Source organism: Ambystoma mexicanum, chromosome 6q, assembly GCF_040938575.1.
Source record: "Ambystoma mexicanum isolate Mex_15411 chromosome 6q, UKY_AmexF1_1, whole genome shotgun sequence".
Taxonomy (NCBI): Eukaryota; Metazoa; Chordata; class Amphibia; order Caudata; family Ambystomatidae; genus Ambystoma; species Ambystoma mexicanum.
In genome coordinates this window covers 1,117,107,871-1,117,127,541 of record NC_090937.1, presented here as the reverse complement: position 1 = coordinate 1,117,127,541, position 19,671 = coordinate 1,117,107,871, and the positions used below count along the sequence as shown (strand labels likewise).

Here is a 19,671-nt window from a genome sequence, read left to right as displayed (position 1 = left end):
TCATGGAGAGTTAAGGAATTGTATTAAGTTACAGGTGGATTATTCTAGTTGCTGTTTTTAATTGTTAAGTTGTTCTACATGGGGAATGGGTATATTGTTGATTTTTGCTATGCACAGAAATATGTTATTCTGTTTTATTATTTCCTTCTTCTGTTATTCGATATTAGAAGAGGGGGGGATGATGTTATATTCTAAGTATTTATGTGATGTTGCTATGTTATGTTGCCTTGGCTCCCCACCTGCATGAGCGTGTGGAATGTTTGGGTTTCAAAGATGTGTGGATTCGATCAGGCGGTTGACAGGGAAGGACGGAGCTGAGGAGTGAGTGTATGAGAGTCGCAGTGCGGGGCGCCCGGCTAATCACTTGATGTAAATAAACTTATGTTTGTTTTGCCTACCGATTCCTGAATACATCAAACTGCTTGGCTTTTCTTGTCTCTGGAGTCAAGGACGGTACTACGGTAACAAGAATCTCGCCCTGTCCTGATTATCAGTGTAGGAGGGATACGGGTACCGTTGACATCTACTGTAACACACACTGGCAATCATTTGCGGTCTTATGATCCCTTTCTGGGAGCCTTCATGGGTCTGGGTCAGAAAGGGCAAGGTTGCTTCTCTCCTTGTCAACCCTTCGGTTCTCGCCGCTTTTCGCCACCTCTTGAACTGCCACCCTGGGATAGCTGTCTCATCGTGTGGCTTGGCTTGCTCGTCGTTTGGTCTCATGCCCCACCTTTTATCCCTGAGGGGAAGGGAAAGGGCTGTCAGGCGTGTGTGATTTGGGTCAATTTCCTGATTCTGCCTGACCCTTGTGTTGGGACATGTCAGGTAAACGGCTTTAGTGTTAGTCTGTTGTCTTTCGTAGTGTAAGAAAGTGTTAGTCGAAAAAGGGGGCGGGGGAGGTAGAGTGTCTGAATATCCTACGTGGTAAAATGGGGAAAAGGTGTAATAACAAGGGGCATATTGCATCTAACCCGCTAGTGTCCCACCTCCACACCCTGAGGACCCCCCCCTCCAGGTGATCCCGCCCCACACTGGTCCACCCCCAGGACCCCCCAGGAACTAGATCCAAAAGCGATTGCCGTGTCCTGGCCACCTGGATGACAGATCCCTGGGGACTAGTAGGTGAGAATCCTTCAGGTTTCTCACAGCTTCAAGAAACATGGAGAACCACTACTCCCAACGTGGGTCGGGAAACTGAGAAGAAGCAAGTTGCAGCAGGTAGCAAGGAAGCTACTGAGGGCATTGTCACGAGAGACTTGGATTCCGGAGATTCGTAGCGTAGAGGCCAAGAGCAGAGGAAGCTGTGGAATGAAGGCAGAGGTATTGCGGGTACCAGAGAGCCAACAATATTCCTGCAAGAGGAGGAAGCGAGCCGCTGGGAGAATTGCAGACCACAGAGAATTCCAAAGCAGCCAGGAGAAACTAGTGAGCCCAGAAATAGGAGTTGGGATGCCGGGGCGCTTTGTGGCGTACACCGCACACCATTGAAAGAAAGTTAAATAAACTGGGTGAACCCAAGCAGGGGAGCTGGGACGCCAAGTCAATTGTTGAATGAAGCAAGGGAAAGCACGTTGAGGACAAAATGGTTGATTGAAAAAAATATAAAAGCATGGAACTGTTATAAATTAAGAAAGAGATAAAACACATAAAGGGTCAATTAAAAACATGATCCTCCATATCTATGAACAAGGTCCACCGAGGAGAAACAATGTTATATCACAAAAGGGTGTCAATTACTTCACCAATATCCATTTTAGAACTAGTTTTATCCCTCAGGAAGAAATAACTTATCCTGTATATATGTGATCACTAGACACCGATGGTGTGATGCCTATCTAATAGGGTTAGCTAGGAAAGTTGTCCCTAAAACTAGACACTTATGATGCACCACTTATCGAATAGGGACAGCGAGGAAAGGTGTCCCCAAAAACCTCAATGCTATGTTAAAATTACTCGAAGCGAGAGGGTCAAAGTGACTACTCAAGATGGAGTAAGATTATTCTAATGCAGTCAGGAGGGGATTTTAGTCAATTTATTAAACCCACACCTGAGTATGTACCAGAAAACCTGGTTATTAGCCACATTAAAACTACCCCCCCCTGCCTCCAGAATCCCAAACACTGGAAGGGTGGAACATAACACAACTGTGGCAACCTCCCGGACCACGGAGATAGACATAGGCTGGAACACACCTTGGAGACTAAATACTTTTACTAACTGTAACTTGAAGTACATAGGCATGACTATCAGACAAATCTGTACACGCATGACAGAGCATAGATCGTGCATAAGAACAAGCTAGCTGGCTGCTCCTCTAGTGCCGCATTTTGTGGCGGAAGGGCACATCGCAGACCAATTGAAATGGACTATCATTGAAAAGGTCACACCGCCCAGAAGAGGCAGCAATTTCCACAACATTCTGTTCATGCGTGAACAGATGTGGATCTTCAGACTTAAAAGGACTGAATGAGAACATTCAATGGCAGAAGCTAGCGGTTTTGGCATAGGCACAACGCCCCTTCACCCTGCGTCGTACTACCCACGAGCACACGGCCCACTAAGCACCTAACACTTCAGTGCCTTCCATTGTCCACTTTGCACTGACTTGGTATACTCCTTCTTAGACAGCGTCTGCTTATTCATGCTCTGGCACCAACACACACTCTGCTCCATTGTGCCCCCGGTGCTAGCACCGTTTGCATCTAGCCCCACAACCCACCAGCAGGTAGGGCACCCGGACGTTCCGCTGTCCCCAGGCTGCCTTACCCTCTCTGGGCCCACTAGTGCGACAGGCACATCTCCAAGACAGATGACCCTCCCCTTGCCTTTTGGCTTCTTAGTCTCTCCTGGAGCCTTGCAGTCATTATGCACCGAGATACCGATTCCCACCTCGGTCCGTACAGTTTAGTGCAACGATGTTTATTCACCATTGAGAGTCTCCTGCCCTTTTTTGAGCATTTTCCGAACTTTAGACCGCCTGATCGCTCCTCGAGCTGTCATTCTCTGCCAGCGGCAACATCTCATCACCTGCCCAAATCCCCCTTCACGCCTTCTCCTGTTTTGGCACACACGTCCCCATGACAACGGGACGTGTCATGCAGCTGCCAGCGGGACCGCACTCCTCTTTGTTTTTAGAGGCGAACAGGCTTCCTCACCGGAGAACAGTCTTCGCCGGGCACCGCCGCACACATCAGCTCCGCGTAAGAGGTAAGCACCACCACTTTGCTCTCGTGCTCCTACGGGGGCATATATACGTCCCCTTGACTCCTTTGCTCACTACGCTCCACCTTGCCATTACAGCTGTTGCTGGATTATGCTGTGACATGAGCAAATCCACTAGTCCCCTTGGATTCCTCTTGGAGGAAAGCATGGTTGTGCTAAGTCTCCCTGCATGCCAGAGCCGAAGAGTGCAGCCACACTGCTGCATGAGCCCACCCCACTCCTCCTCACTCCACTACCAACACTCCCCCCCCCTCCTCCCTTTTTTAACCTTTGAGTCGGTGTAAAGCTTGGATGAACATGGACCATGATATTGGGACCCACGGTCCACACCCACACGTTTTCCTGCCACCCCCACCCCGGGTACCCCTCCTACAAAACCATGAGACCCACTCTCCACTACCCAGGTGACCAGGCACCCAAGTAACCTGCACCGAGTATGAATTCATTCCTACTGTTCCTTCAGATGAAGGATGCCAACCATAGCCCTTTAGGTAGGGAGATTCAGGTTACGGTTTTGTTTTCTAAAAACCCCATGTTTCTCTCTCTCCTTTTTTGTCTCCTCACAGGGGATGCATGTACCCAACATTGGCACCTCCAGTACAGCGATGCTGGATAAGTAAAATTAACTTTTTTCTTCTAATCACTGTCCTGACGAAGATGGCTAACTTCTCTAACGCCATCGAAACCGGTCGACCCCTCTCATGACCTGCCTGATATCTCCCATTAAAATCGAGAGATACTGTTTGGATTAATCAGATTTCACACTCACATAGATGGAGTGAGCGTTTTTATAAGAGCGATTTTAGCTTTTTTATTTGTAGCAGCCATTCTGACTGTACTTGTTGCATTCCACCAACTAAGACCCACAGGCACAATTAAACTTTGCACTTAGTTTGGAATTCAATTAGTTAACCTGTTTTCAGGTTGCCATCATTTAGAGCTGGCTGTGACAGAATCTACTACACAGTTCTGTCTCTTGTTGCATCAGCCAGTTGGAAACTTTCCAAATGTATGACACTTTTTTTCGCACCTTGAAACACTTGTGTATAGGCGCGTTACAAATACCATATCATATCATATCATATCACTTTGCTCGATTAGGTATATGCCACCATTGTAGAAGGTTAGGGACAGCTCTCTTCTCTATCGCTTTTAGATAGGCGTTGCACCACACGCCACCTTGGGTGAGGCACCCCCGAGAGGGTCAGGGTGTCCTTGCCCAGGGCTAGCTTGTAGCTTGGTTGTCTCCCCTTTTCTTCAGACTGTGTGTCCATGTAAAATTAGTAAATTCACTGTAACTTTGAATAACCTCTTTCCTACTGAACCGTTGTTTTGTGCTAACATATTGTATCCAGTTAACGGTTAAGGACGATAATGGCTTGTCTGTCTCCCCTTGCTTTTACGAATTTACCCTGTTTGTTTGCAAACTTTGAACTTTGCAACCATGGGAAGGGAGTCATTTGCTTTGGTATTTTTGGAAAACTCTGAGGAGCCATGAGAAGAGAAATAACTTCTTGGCATTGTGAATTGTGAAAGTGAGAAAGCGATCAAGGGAAGAACCATACCCTTTATAAATGTGAACTGTAAAGAGCCTGAGAAACTCAGGGGAACGGAATCATCTCCTGAGACTTGTGGAACTTTAGTTGTTCATTTATTTTTGCACCTTTTGGAACTTTATGTTGGAACTTTGGAAAAGGGCTGCAGATGACCAGTTGAAAGACTATTTCCATTTTCCCTTTATCTTGAGTTTAGCATGTAGGGGTCAGGTTAGGATTTGGACACAGGACGGAGAACTTTACTTTGGACATTCTGGCACAGACATCCTTTAGTTTTGTTGAGGCAGGGAAACCCCTGTTAGAGTTAGGGTGAGATAGGACCTTTTCTAACCCTCATTGTACTTTAATAAAAACATATTTGCCAACCACCACAATGCCCTTGTGCCTGAATCTTACTTCTGGTTCCTTAACGTGGGAAGGTATTGTTTCAGACACAAGAAAGAGAAGAATGTATACTCATCATTTATGTCAATGATCCTCTAGGGGGAAGTTATATGAATGGCATTGCGGACCATATTGCAGAAGTCATCAATCTATGGTCTTGTAACAACAAAGGAGTAACTATAACATTGGATGGTGATTTCAATGCATATTGTGGGGAGTTTGATCTGCATGATGTCAAGAAGATGAAATTTATCAAGAATGTTGCAAGGCTGCCCCTAACCAGGTCCGTTGGGGAGCTAAATTGGTAGATATGTGTGCCTCTTATAGGTTAAAGAACAAAGATCGAACATGGCAAAAGTGAATCTACCTGGAAGGATATGAATAAAGTGAACACATTTGAATTCATCGTCCTATCAAAATGTTTAAGGAGAAAGGTCAACTACTTTAAAATAAGAGTTTAATCATTTAAGTGATCATGCAAAACTTTTCCTGGATATAAAAGTAGGATAGACTAAAGTTAGGGAAAGAATCAAATGCATGCATGTAGTTAATATTAAAGGGAATCGCATCATGTGTAACAACGTAAAGACCAAACAATTCAACCAATAGGTTTAAAGGGAACATGAGAAGATGTTATCAGTTATTGAAACTTTATGCCCAGACAGCTTAATAAAATTGATCACTGAGCTGATTATGTGCTAGAGATGCAAAACACAACCTACAGTAGTTGTAAAGCAACACAATAGATTGGTTCCCCATGATGCTATAATTGCCTCATTTAAAAGAAAATGTAGATGATCTCTTAGGCTATTGAGAAGAGATAGAGATGTGTCAGCAGACAAAACAGACATTCAAATTAAACAGATAAAAAAACAGTACAGGAACAGGGTCTGGAGGCATAAGCTATCGCTGAACACCACACCCTGGCACATGAGGAATAATGTGATAAAATCACATGCTACTGGGGCTGCCCGGAATAACTCCAAGAAATTATTTGAAGTTTACAGAAATCTTGAGAATCCAAAATTACAACCTCAATCCTTGTTGCCTACTACAGAGGACTGTAATATGGTGCAGCAGGCCTTCGCCAATAAAACTTGCACCAAAATATTTGATTTCACGAAGACCAACACCCACTCCTTAACTTCGAATCTGGCCCCTCGAAGTGAAGTACCTTCAGATCTCCTCTTCTCGTTTAAGCATACATTGGAGGAAGAGAAGCTAATGGCACTCTAAACCATGCATCCTACCCATTGGCCAGGTGGAATATTCCCCTCTTAAATCATCTTACAATACCCAAATATCTGTGTCTCTTTTTTGGAATGTTTTGCAAACTCTTCCTTCAGTCGTTGTAATGTGCCGGACATCATTAAACATGTAGTGGTCACCCTGTTTCCAAAAAACAGCAGCCTTTGTCCAAGGAGGATAGTTCAGCAGCAACGTGCTCGCCTTGGAAGCAAGACGACACGGAGCAACACAGGTTCAATCCCTGGGTCCGCACTTAGAAACCGCTGGGTATTAAGCGCGTTATAAATAACCTATCAAATCAAGAACCGAGTAATCTGCGCCCCATAACTAGCACGCTCATTCTGCTGAAGGTTACAAATTAGCAACAATCCAATTACAAAAACATTTGGAAAATGCCAACATCTTTCATCCTAAACAGTCTGGCTTTCGTGCCCAACATGGCATGGAAAGTACTCGATTTTAAAATTTACATGCTTAGCTTTATGGAAAATAGCAAATCTGGGCTGCTCATCTTGCTAGATTTATCAGTCGCTTTTAATTTGCTTGACCACAGGCGACTGCTAGACTCTTTATCCACCTATGGGGAGTTCTCTAGCGAGGCCACAAACTGGATTTGCTCCTTTTTCAGCAATATGAGTTTCAAGAGTGTGTTGGGGAGATGCTTCTTCAAACCCTGAGCAAATACACTTTGGGGTGCCCCAAGGTGCCTGCCTGCCCCCAACTTTGTTTAATATGTATACCAAGCCTCTCAGTGACCTCCTCATCTCCTCCGACATCTACTTTTCAAACTATGCCAATGATACTAAACTACTTATGGAATTAAGTGGCGATTATGTATCTGATTCAACTCAGTTTAACAACATCTATGACCTTGTAAAAGTGTGGATGTCTCATAACTGGATGTGTCTAAATCCAGCAAAGACAGAGCTAATGATCTTTGGCTCTGCGCAAGTTAGAGCCACGTTACACCCTGACTACGCTCTCGTGAATATTGGAAACAACCGGATAAAGATCATGGCCAAAGTCAAAGCGCTACATGTGCATATTGACGCCTCCTTGAGCTCTGCTGCACAGGTATATGGTATAGTTGTTAGCGCACAGTACCATCCAAAAGTGCTAAGACACGTCAAACGATTCTTGTCTCCCACAAACCGTGCGGTTTTAGGCGGGGCATTACTCATGCCTCGTATAGACTATTGTAATGTCCTTCTGACAGGAGCAAGTAACAGTAGCTTAAAGAGACTTCAAACACTACAAAACGATGCTGTCCGTACTATTTACAATATTCCTAGGAGAAAGTACATCACACATGCCAGAAGGTGACTACACTGGCAGCAAGAATTCGTTTCAAGGCACTCTTTGTAGCTCACTGATGTGTCTATGGCAACGCTCCTGCCTACTTAAAGGACAAAATAAAAATCTATGCCCCCCTGCGGAAACTCCAGTATAGTTCTGCTGGCTTGCTGTCTATCCCTAGATCTTACAGAGCTAGAGGTCTGGGATGCTCGTTTCCTTTCTTAACTGCCCAATACTGGAATGCTCTACCTCTGGTATTACGCTTGGAATCATGCTACTTAACGGTTCGGAGACATCTGAAAACATTCCTATTTTAATGAATTGCCCGGACTGTCAACAAACTGCATGCATAAGCTCTCCCTCCTGAGTCTATGTTTGTCCTGAGTTCTTATGTACTTGTGTACATGTAGTGCCCTGATGCCTGTTGGGCTTTCGGTGCTTAAGAAATAAATAAATACTAAAAGATGTTGGTCATTATTCAATAAATATATGCCCAATGGGAATAAACATGACATTTATCCTATCTTGGGGTCTGGCACTAACAGAGTTACACCCTTTTGGTGTGATAGCCTTACATGATTAGCATTGTACGAGGGAGAATATTGTGGAACTTATACAAGCATTGAAACCCCCCAAGGCTCCTGGTCCAGGGGCACCCGATATGCTTCTTGTTTTCTATCTGTTGTGACAGAAGGGAATTCAGGTCCCTATCATCAGATTCAGCCTGTGTTCCCTGCAAGATGGTAGGTAGAGGGGAGCATCCAAGATTTGTGGTCACTTAAATGGAAACCTAGAACACAACCACCCTGGATTAGAAGGGGGGACTAATTCAAATCATTGGATCGCATCATAGCACATTATGACATGCTAGGCCCCAGAAAGTCTTGAATAAAGACATTGGGCCTCATTACAAGCTTGCCGGTCGGGAAACACCGGTGGCGCTAAACCCGCCGCCACTGTTGTCTCCGGACCGCAAGACTACGAATTCTGCAGTCGGGTGGTGTCACTCCCGCGAGGTCTCACCTGGCGGGAGTAACGCCACGCACCTGCAGATGGAAATGGAAACACCAGCACCGTTATTTACGGTGCCAATGTTTCCATTGTCCCTATCCCCATCGGACTCCATGGGAATGGCGATTAACAGAATTATGCCTCCGGAATTACCGGGTCACCGGAGTTGTAATGCCCAGGTGATTCCGGCAATCATGGAGGCGGTAATTCATTCCAGGTATGGCGGCAGCCTGCCGGTTTTTCCGGCCCGGCTCCCTCCGGACTCATAATGAGGCCCATGGAGATGATTATCCTAAACCAAGAAGAGAGCCATTATTTTTCAGAGCTCTTAGAAACTAAGCACTCCAGCTCACATGGTAGCATGGCACAAGTAGACCAACAAACATATGCAAAACACAGCAACAAAAACACAGTTGAATTCAAACTAATAGCTGCTTTCAAAAGGAAATATAACCCATAGAGTGGCAAAATCACACACATGCATCATGACTACATCACTCAGTAATCCGAACTGTTGGCATAGATATTGCACTGGGAATGGGTAATACATAGAAATGAGTGTGGGATCTGTGCATGACTTCTCTTACTAGGTCTCGGTGGAGGAAGCTGTTGCCCTCCAGGTAGTGCATCCCGTCGCACACGTCAAGGCACATGCTCAGCAGGGTGTCCTTCTGGAATTGCCCACGTTTTTGTCGAAGGTAGTTCAGGAGGCAGCCATGATCCATGAACTCTGTGACAATGTACAGCGGTCGTGATTTTGTGCATACGCCGTACAACTGAACTAGTTTAGGATACGTCAGTCGCCTGAAAAATATACGCACATAAAACATTGGTAAAGCATCATTGGTAAAGCATACCTCATTAAATCAAATCGTGTACTATTGTCTGCAGTAGAGCGGATGTCCCTAGGTTACCTTTGCCGGTAACTATGGTTCTTTGGTGGTGGTGTCTTAGGAATTCAAATGCTGTTTTTGGGGATCTCCTCAATGGTTAGACAATGACTGCATGGTACAGTTGGCTATGCCCATGACAGCCATCTCATAATCGATAGCAACACATGTGTATGCAAACCAGAAACAAAAGTTAGAAGAGAGGGTAGTATCTGAATAATTTACCTTGCAAATGCTGGAGTAATGCAATTAAAGTCAAGTTACATGTTTTCATGCACTGGATTCTTACACCAGTTTTTGAAGAGCGGGCAAAGTCAAGTTACATGGTTTCATGCACTGGATTCTTACACCAGTTTTTGAAGAGCGGGCAAAGTAAAGTTTTCCTGAAGTGGAAGGTGACGCAGTGTCTCATCCGAACAAATTATCCAATACTGCCCGACATATTTGGGTGCGGGTCTTTGCAGCACCAATTGAGCAATGTACACATTTCTTTCCATAACTGCTCTGCAGATCTTTTTGTTGTGCTGTATTGGCTACAAGGGCTAGCCTAGCTACTTTTCTCCCTAGTCACGTGTGCGTGTATTCTTCCAGGGAGTGATCAGTTTGCTTAGTGATAGCCAAACTTCATGCATCTGGCCGGCCATCTGGATATTTCATATTTAGATCATTCTTGTCAAACTGGTTTATGGCCCTCTCTACATTAACAAAAATCGTAGCAGTGAAGCTATGCAAAGAGCTCTGCAGGGTTTGATGCATTTTGCAAAAGGTTTGGTATAGGTACATCAAATAACATAGCAGTAGCTAAAACGGAAGCATCATATGCTGACCATGCACACTCATTCTCTCGCTCTTTCTCTCCCTCTCTCACTCGAGTCTGGCGGTAACCCTTCCGGTGCTACCAGCGGGTTGCCGCTGGACTTGTAATATTTTACCGGCACCTGACTTCCCGGTGGCACCGGGAGATTACAACTCTGGCGGGCCCGCAAGTCAGGCGCCGGTAAAATTGGAAAGTCCCCTTTACAATAGAGTTCATAGGACTCTATGGCAGTGTGGACTCGGAAGCACCGGCACCGTTGTTAACAGTGCTGACCCTTCCGTGCAGAGTCTGCATACTGAGGCCGCTGAGCCCGGCGGGGTGAGACCTGTCAGACACAGCGGCCTTGGCAGGCCGCACGTCGTTTCCCGGTCCGGAAACAAGGGTGCCCGTGAGCTTACCGGCTCCCATGTTTCCAGACCGGCAAACTTATAGTGAGACCCTATGTCTCTGCCTCGCTTCCTCTTTGGGTGAGAGACAGTTTGCCAGTTGCACCTTTGCTAGAACCGCCTCAGCCGTTGCTGACATCAGCAGGAACCGAAATAAATCGGAGACATCTTGAAGGTAGGATGAGGGAGCTGTGTTTCTGATTAAAAGTGAAATTTGAGAAGCAATGACAGCATAATTAAAAAGAAAGTGCCACTCCCTCAGTGATTAAGATGCTGCTCTAGTGCTGTTGAACACTGCACAGAATAGTCTGCACGGATGAGTGCTTTACCTTGACCCCATTTACAAACCAGAAACAGTGACAGAGGCACCCATTGAGGGGGGAACAGGCCTAGCATTTGGAACATACATTGCCATTGCGTCTGTCCTGCAGGAACCTCGCTATCGTACTGAGCGCACATTGTCCTCATGGGGGGAGGGAGGGAGATGTGCATAGACGTGCATAGGCTTTGAAGGCGTGATGGGGTTCTGACAGACTGTGCAAGGGAGTAGAGGTTTAGGATGCAAGATCTACAACTGCATTTGATTTTATTTTTTTTTGTGTTTGTGCATGCTGTAACAAATGGGTGGTTCACAGCATTAGTACATCAGTAGCAAGCACGCACACCTAAACATAACTTTGGTGCTACTATCAGAAATTGATCAATGGTTTAAATCTGAGTGCAACTCTTTAAAAGAAAGAAGAAGAACATTTGGAGGGACAACATGGCATGTATTCTCAACAAAAAAAACGTTGTTATTTAATTATTCTAACATTGTAAATTGTCTCTTTTTAGAATTCTGCAATTGTCATATCTAATGATCAAAACCAGTAAATGCTGTAGTCAGAACAAGAATGTTACACTTGTCCTACTGAGCAAACACGTGATCAAAACAGGACTAATGACATACATTTTATTTTAGAAGGATATCATTCCAAGAATGAGTCGGGGGCACTCTGATTGTACTTTGAAATAGCCCTTTGAGAAAGGGGAACGGGAAAATAACACTAATAAAGCTAGTTGCGTAATAAAGGATCCTGACGGCTTCGTATAAAATGAAAGAGCATTTTGGAAACACAAGAAAGACTACAGATCTTGGTATTTGACTAATATGTCTGTGATAAAAGGGCTGTTTGCTTGAAACACTAATACATATTGCACACTGGGTTTGGAGTTCACTTCATTTTTCGCAACTATCATCCTAACTTTAATGTGTTTGGTAAATTCAAACCATATATACTCATTCGGACAGCCTAAGGATTTGAATGTGAGAAAATAAATGGCAGCAATATGCCATTGCATTGAGGTATTAGGGCCATCCTGCTTCAAATTATCTAGAAGCCTTGCAACACTTTCAAACAGGATGTTGCGACGAAGGGAAGCCATGCGTATAGATCCTTGGAGAATTATATATAGCACTGTGAAATGATCTTTGAATTAATTTAGAGTGGGAGTAGTATAGGGATATTTTATTTCTATGAAAAATCATATATAAGTCCTTAACCAAACAGTATTGAGCTTCACTAGACTCTCACCCTGAAATAATGGCTGAAACAAATCCTGCTAGAGAGATAAGTACTTTAAGTCAAACAAAACAAATGCATATGCATTTGCTTGACAGTACACTCATTAACAATATTTTGATTGTCACACCAGTGCTGGATTGTTGTGCCACCCAATTCGTTCTGCATCAGTAAAGTGCCATGAGAGGAACTCTTCCGGCGAAATGTCGCAAACTGGAATCCACAACTTATGCATTAGTTGGACCATAAGGAAAATTGTTTCCAATTATGTGGTCATGCTCTGTTCAAGCAGAGGTTTGGCAAGGATCCTTAACGCTGGACGTTCATTTTTAACTGAGGCCAAACCAGCGCACATTCCTGTCTTCACTTAAAGAGCTGAAGTGCAAGCAGCACCCTCTAAGACTCTGGAGGTGTTTGCAAAAGAGCTTTGTACCCTGTTTTTGTAGCCCAAGTTGAGACAATAAGGGCAATCCTGTAGTAGGAATTAAGTAGGGTTTTGGGATGAGTAAAAGAATGAACAGGTGCATATTATTCTGGCCGATGGCAAATCCGCAACAGTAGAGGCGGGCCTGAGGTGGATGCAGGTCACTGCAGTCTCGAGGCACCTCGGCGGCTATGATGAAGTGGTCCGCCCGATACAATCAATATAGTAGGAGCCCAGCACAGTCGTGTCATCCTACTAATTCCATTCAGGATTCTCCGAACTAGCATACAAATGTGCCCACCAATCGTGGGCAGCCCAGATCTAATATAGCCTTGAGTAAGACCTACATGGGTTGAAACACGTGTCGGCTGACCTAGCTTACCTACCAATTAAATCTTTTACATGAAAACTTGGGAAACTATTGTTACTTTATTGTGCTCACCAGCGCAAGATATCCGGGGGTAATTCCTTATATGCTAACACACAACCTTGCAATAATAAGATGGTTGCGTTTAGCCTAAAGAAATGGTTTTTGTTGGTCCAAAAAAATTGATTTTCACTGAATGCTTTTATGTGATGTTATTTGTTAACAGTGTGTTTTGTCTTTTTTAACACAAAATCTTTTTGGGTGTTTTATATTTATGAATTAAAATATGTATATCTCGATTTTTCCTGTCCGCATAGATTGATTGACTTGAAAGATGGCACTTTTTGCAACTAAACACACCTAGCATGTGTGCAGGTGGGTAGCTGTTTTTGTGGCATTCCTTATATATATGTTTATAGTTGGTCCTCTGTCACACAGCCCCCTACAAAAGAGGACTATACAGCTCTAATTGTTTGGTTCACTCTGATGTGTTAAGCCAGAGGGCATGTTGGGGAGCTCAGGGTGCGGGAGGAGCAGCTCATCCACCCATGATCCCAAACTGCTTGCGTGTTGCATGAAAGTGCACTGGTTGGTGCTGAGATCCCACCAGACTGAAGGAAAGAACGAGCCCCCAAGGTACGTTTTGATCCAGAAGAACAGAGTGGCTCAGGCCTATTCTTTATTTAAGATTCCTCCTTAGATTTATCAGGAAGAAACCTTTGAACATGTTCGACGTGCCATCAGTAATTACCGCTATTAACCAGGGATATGCGTATGTGCTTCTGATATGCATAATGCACTCCATGTGCGGATGCATTGGGAACAGGAACCAGCAAGGATTCACAGAAAGATATTCCTGGAACCATTGAACAGGACTTCATTGCTGGATCTGCACCCAGGAACATCACAAAATGTTTGACCCCAATATGAGCATTTGATAATTGACTGATAAGAGCGACATCACTCTGACAGCGGCAGAAGGTTCAACAAGCCATCTATGCAGGAATGCAATCCTTTGACAAGCTGGGACTTTTCTCCTCTAAGGAAATCCACACTAAACCTGTGCAGTCTGGGTCTTTAGTAAGAAAAATGTCTTATTCCTAATGGCAACTACCCTTTTCAAAGGAAACCCTTCCATTTGACTATAAAGGACAATGTCATGTGTTGCATTCTCACTTTAAAACCCCCACAAAGCTAAAGCAATTAACCATACTTGTTTTCTTAGAAATTCACAATTCACAATTGGACTTGTGGCAGAATCCCACCCTAATCGGTCTATCATAGTTTTCAAATGTTAGTTGGAAGCAAGTTGCCCTTCTGCTAGCAGATTATTCACTTTTAATTTTTCTCATCCTGATAAAATATCACCTGTTGCTTTAGTAGCGCCTGTTGGCTATTTTGACTTTCAAGAGGCAGCTGTATTTACCTCATGTTCTATGTTCTGTAATACTCTACTTTTTTTTTCTTTTTTGACAGAAATGATATTAAGGTGTATTTACAGAGGTTGTTTGTGCATATAACGCCACTATAGAATCAGGTATAGTGAAAAGATACACTAGTGCCTTTTTTCTATGTGTTTATGCATTAACTAGAAGAGATGAAGAGTGCTTTCATTAGCAGTGCCTCAGACGTCGACATTAGTACCAGTTGTGGCAAATCAAGGATATTCGTCCCCTCTCCCTAAGGGGGAGCCACCCCCTTTGAGGCTAGGGAGGCGAGTCTGCTCAGCTAAACCCTCCCTAGTATTTTGGGAAAGCGGGGCCTCACTGGGTGACTCCCATTTAGGGGACAAACTCCCATTCCTAATAGGTAACTCCCTACACACAAGGTATTATCTGCCGATAAGAAATACTGACAATACATTCTATGTGTTTGGCTCAAAGTAATTCTGACAATACATCTATGTACTTGGCTCCAATGAATGCTGAACTTTACACAAGCTTGACAACCTCTGCGGTAAACACTACGCCCCCTCTTGTTACAGGAGCAAGAATAAGGAGCCAACAAATCTTGAGTGGAGAAGGAGAAACCATACGGAGAGATGAGCCTCCAACGTGAGGACGTCAGTGTGGGGAGGAGCCGCGTTGAACATCAGAGTTTTCTTTGGTGCAGAGAGAGAGAGGCCAACGGGGAAGGAGAAATGGAGACATTCCGAAAGAAGAACCCCAAAGGTACGACTGGGCCTATCAGTAAAATGGAGAGCAGACCGAGGGGAGCACGGAGGCTCCTCCACCTGAACCAAGTGGGGATAGACCAACAAAGTGGTGGAGAGGAATCAGGGAAGTATCCCTCCATCAACAGAAAGTTGGATATTTTGTTTTGCTGGAACTTAAGACTCTTTGTTGTTGAACTTGGGAAGCTTCAGAAACGTTGATAGACTAACAAGGACTGTTTTCTTTGAGAACTTTTACTTATTTCTAACTATTGGATCCAGACATAGGAGGGATTTCTAGGACAACTAGAGAAAGATTTCTGGAGGACCACGAGTGCAGGGCACTCCACCTATTTTCTTTTACATGTTGTTAAGTGATAAGGCCAGTTTAGTGGATATGTTTTGGACTGGGGACTACTTTTGATTTTGACTATAAATGAGCACCATAGTTTAGTTTGCTTAGGAAGGGAACAACCTTTTAGTAGTAGGGTTATTTTGGCATTTTTTCCTTTTTATTAAAATAAAACTACATCTAAACATGTCTTCTGGTTCGAATCGTTCGTCTGGCTTGCCACAAGGTAGAGGCATTTCAAACAAATTCAAGGGTTCATCTGACTTCTCCAGAAGAAATGTTTCACTCTATATTGCCTTCTTCAGGGATGTGATGAATGCCAGTGCTGCCCTTTGGACTGGTTGGAAAAATCGGGCACTGCCATCAGGTGGGGAAAGTGAAGGAACATAAAACAAATCTTTTTTGGTCCTACATAAGGATCTAATGAAGAATACCAAAATGGTAGGGTACCAGCTTGTGGTCCTCTACAAATTAAAGACCATCATCCGCACATCATGTTTTAGAACAGTTGATCAAGCCCAGGTCTCCTCCCCCTGCATGGTAGCAATATGGTACTTTCAGGAATCGCAGATGATACCTCGGCGACTCCAAAAGCTATACAGCATGGTGCAGCATGCCCCAGTACAGCATTAACAAACTTTGAACATGACATTACCATCCGTAAGGAGGCTCACTGGCTACCCATTCAAGCATGCATCATGTTTAATACTGTTTGCATAAACTACAAAGCAGTCACATCCAAAACACCACTTTACTCACCATGTTCGTGGGCCACGACACCACCAGAAGCTGGGACATTGCCAGACGGAAAACACAGAACTGGAAGAGGGAACAACTAGGAAAAGGTTTTTTCCTGCTATGCATCCCATCTCCGTAGCAAGTTACCAACTCAGGCAAGACAGGCCATCTCAGTCCAACACTTCAGGAAGGACTTGAAGACTCTACCTTTCGGAGAGCATACTGCTGATCACTGCTCACTTCACTCAACTGTACTTTTCCCCCTCTGGAGCTTCACCCCTCTCGTGCACGCCCAACCCAGCAACATCTGCTATCCCCCCTCCCTACCTGTAACCCAATGGGGTGTGTCATCTATGTACAGCACTCGGGTGCTTGCCAACTAGGATTGTACTTTATAAATCGAATTCATACATCCCATAAACATAGTAATCTCAACAGTGGCCGGGATAATTATATGCACAGTCAGCAGTTTTTTTCATTTTGTCTTCATTTTCTAACAGTATTTTCTCTGTTCCGTTGTTTTTTCGTACAGATCACCATTTGAGGAGGAATTTTGCTTTTTGTATGCATGGTGTCTTGGGTTTCACCACCTTGAATGATACCTTGTTTTGCTTACTGAGAGCTGCTGCATCGGATGTCTTGAAAACAGCATAATATTCAACAAGGAAGAATTTGGTATCAACAAACAGAAAAGAAAAATATTTTACAATGAATTAGTTCTCGATTGATTGATTGATTGATATTTATATAGCGCCTATACACAATGTGTTTCAAAGCGCTTCAAGGAGGGAGGGAACATGGGAAAATACAGTTACATTCAGTTAAAGTCCTTGAAACAATACAGAATGTGAAAAATAACTATCGTAATAGGCCTGTCGACATTTCTGATAGTGCAAGTGCATAGAAACAAGTAAGGCAAAGAGGGAAAGGAAAAGAAGGAGAACAAAGCAAGCAATAACATTACTATGTCTGACAACAATTGATGTAGTGCAGGTGGTATACAAGAGGAAGGGTGGGAGGGGGGGCACGGTGGGATATGAGGGGGAGAAGGAGATGAACAAGGCACGCTACTGAGCAAATTTGTCAGTGACAAATTTAAAAAGCAGGGGTGGGGGAAGAGGGAGAAGAACAAGGGGTGGAGGAGGGGAGACAGACAAGCTGCTATCAAAAGTCAAGGGAACAAATGATAGGAGTAAGTGCTAGGAGGGGGAAGGCTGGGAGGAGGGAGAAATAAGTAGGATGGGGAGTAGGAAGATAATAGAAGAGGAGGGAATTTATGGAGGTGGGAAAGGGGTAGAAGGCAGGTAAGGTACACAGAGCAGAAAAAAGGGGGGAGCAAGGAAGGGTGGGGGCACACAGTCACTCACGGGGGGCATGGGGCAAACAGACACTCACAGGGGCATGGGGCACACAGTCACTCACGGGGGGAATGGGGGCACACAGACACTCACGGGGGGCTTGGGGGCACACGAACACTCACGGGAGGGCATGGGGGCACACAGACACTCACGGGGGGCATGGGGGCAAACAGACACTCACAGGGGGCATGGGGGCACACAGACACTCACGGGGGGCATGGGGGCACACTGACACTTACAGGGTGTATGGGGGCACACAGACACTCATGGGGGCATGGGGGCACACAGACACTCATGGGGGACATGGGGGCACACAGACACTCACGGGGGCATGGGGGCACACAGACACTCACGGGGGAGCATGGGGCAAACAGACACTCACGGGGGGACATGGGGGCACACAGACACTCACGGGGGGCATGGGGGCAACAGACACTCACGGGGGCATGGGGGCACACAGACACTCACGGGGGGAATGGGGGCATGGGGATACACAGACACTCACGGGGGGCATGGGGGCAACAGACACTCACGAGGGCATGGGGCACACAGACGATCACGGAGGGGCATCGGGGCACACAGACACTCACGGGGGTTAAGGGGGCACACAGACACTCACGGGGGGGCATGGGGACAAACAGACACTCACGGGGGCATGGGGGCACACAGACACTCACGGGGGGGCATGGGGGCACACTGACACTTACAGGGGGCATGGGGGCACAGACACTCATGGGGGCATGGGGGCACACAGACACTCACGGGGGGCATGGGGGCACACAGACACTCACGGGGGTGTATGGGGGCAAACAAACACTCGCGGGGGGCATGGAGGCAACAGACACTCACGGGGGCACACAGACACTCATGGGGGGCCTGGGGGCCCACAGACACTCACAGGGGGGCATGGGGGCACACAGACACTCACAGGGGGCATGGGGTAACACAGACACTCACAAGGGCATGGGGGCACACAGACACTCGCGGGGGGCATGGGGGCACACAGACACTCACGGGGGTATGGGGGCAACAGACACTCACGGGGGGCATGGGGGCACACATACACTCACGGGGGGGCATGGGGGCACACAGACACTCACGGGGGGCATGGGGGCAAACAGACACTCACGGGGGGCATGGGGGCACACAGACACTCACGGGGGTCGGCGATCCGGCGTACCGTGGTGGACAGGGGTAGACAGGGCCTTTGTTGATGGCCTTCGGTGTGTGGCCGGCTCCCGCCTCCCGGTTTCAGCCATTGGCTTAAGGGCCAAAGGCTACCAATGGGAAGAGGGGGCGGGAGCTGGCCAAAGGAGCAGGAAAGAAAACATTGCATTTTCCGGCAAGAATGTAAAACGGCTATCTTGAAGGGCCTTAGATCATGCTGATAGTTGGCAGGGCAAAAGATATTCAATGCACAATGCCAGGTGGAAAAGGCGCGGAGCGCAACATGCTGCATACAGAATCCAAAGTACAGAAACACGAAGCGATTTGTGCAATTACCAGCAAACATCAAGGTCAAACGTCGCCGCACTCGAAAAATGTCCAAAATGTCAATGTTTCATTGCCCAGCAGTGCGCAGCAGGGAGAAAGTCCGGCGCAGTTGGAAGGTGCTGGGGGCTGAGGGAGGAAGGTCCACAACGAAGAGTAGGAAGGGGAGAAAGATGCTGGATGTAGGCAGGGCCTCAATGATGGTAGTAATAGAAGGCATTACCAGTGTCTATGACTTTAATGAGTGATACAAATGTACTGAGAGAATGTTTAGGGGGCATAATCACAAATCAGTGCATGGAAGAATGCTTGATTTCAAATATCTCAGAAAAAGAAGTCCTCAGATCTTGGAGAAAGACCAAAAGCTAAATGACTTAAAAAGGTATAAAACAGAAGCAACTTCTCAGACACCAAAAG

The 19,671-nt window shown here is 45.6% G+C and overlaps 1 protein-coding gene across 4 annotated transcripts in view; it reads right to left on the bottom strand.

The window, feature by feature from the left end:
• The window catches only part of TEC (tec protein tyrosine kinase), an 837,667-nt gene that overhangs the window by 94,452 nt on the left and 723,544 nt on the right, over nt 1–19,671 (bottom strand). For all 4 annotated transcript variants that reach the window (XM_069631701.1, XM_069631702.1, XM_069631700.1 and 1 more), the window contains one exon: nt 9,305–9,521. In XM_069631701.1, the coding sequence (XP_069487802.1) occupies nt 9,305–9,521 (217 nt within the window). The remainder of the gene's footprint in view (nt 1–9,304; nt 9,522–19,671) is intronic.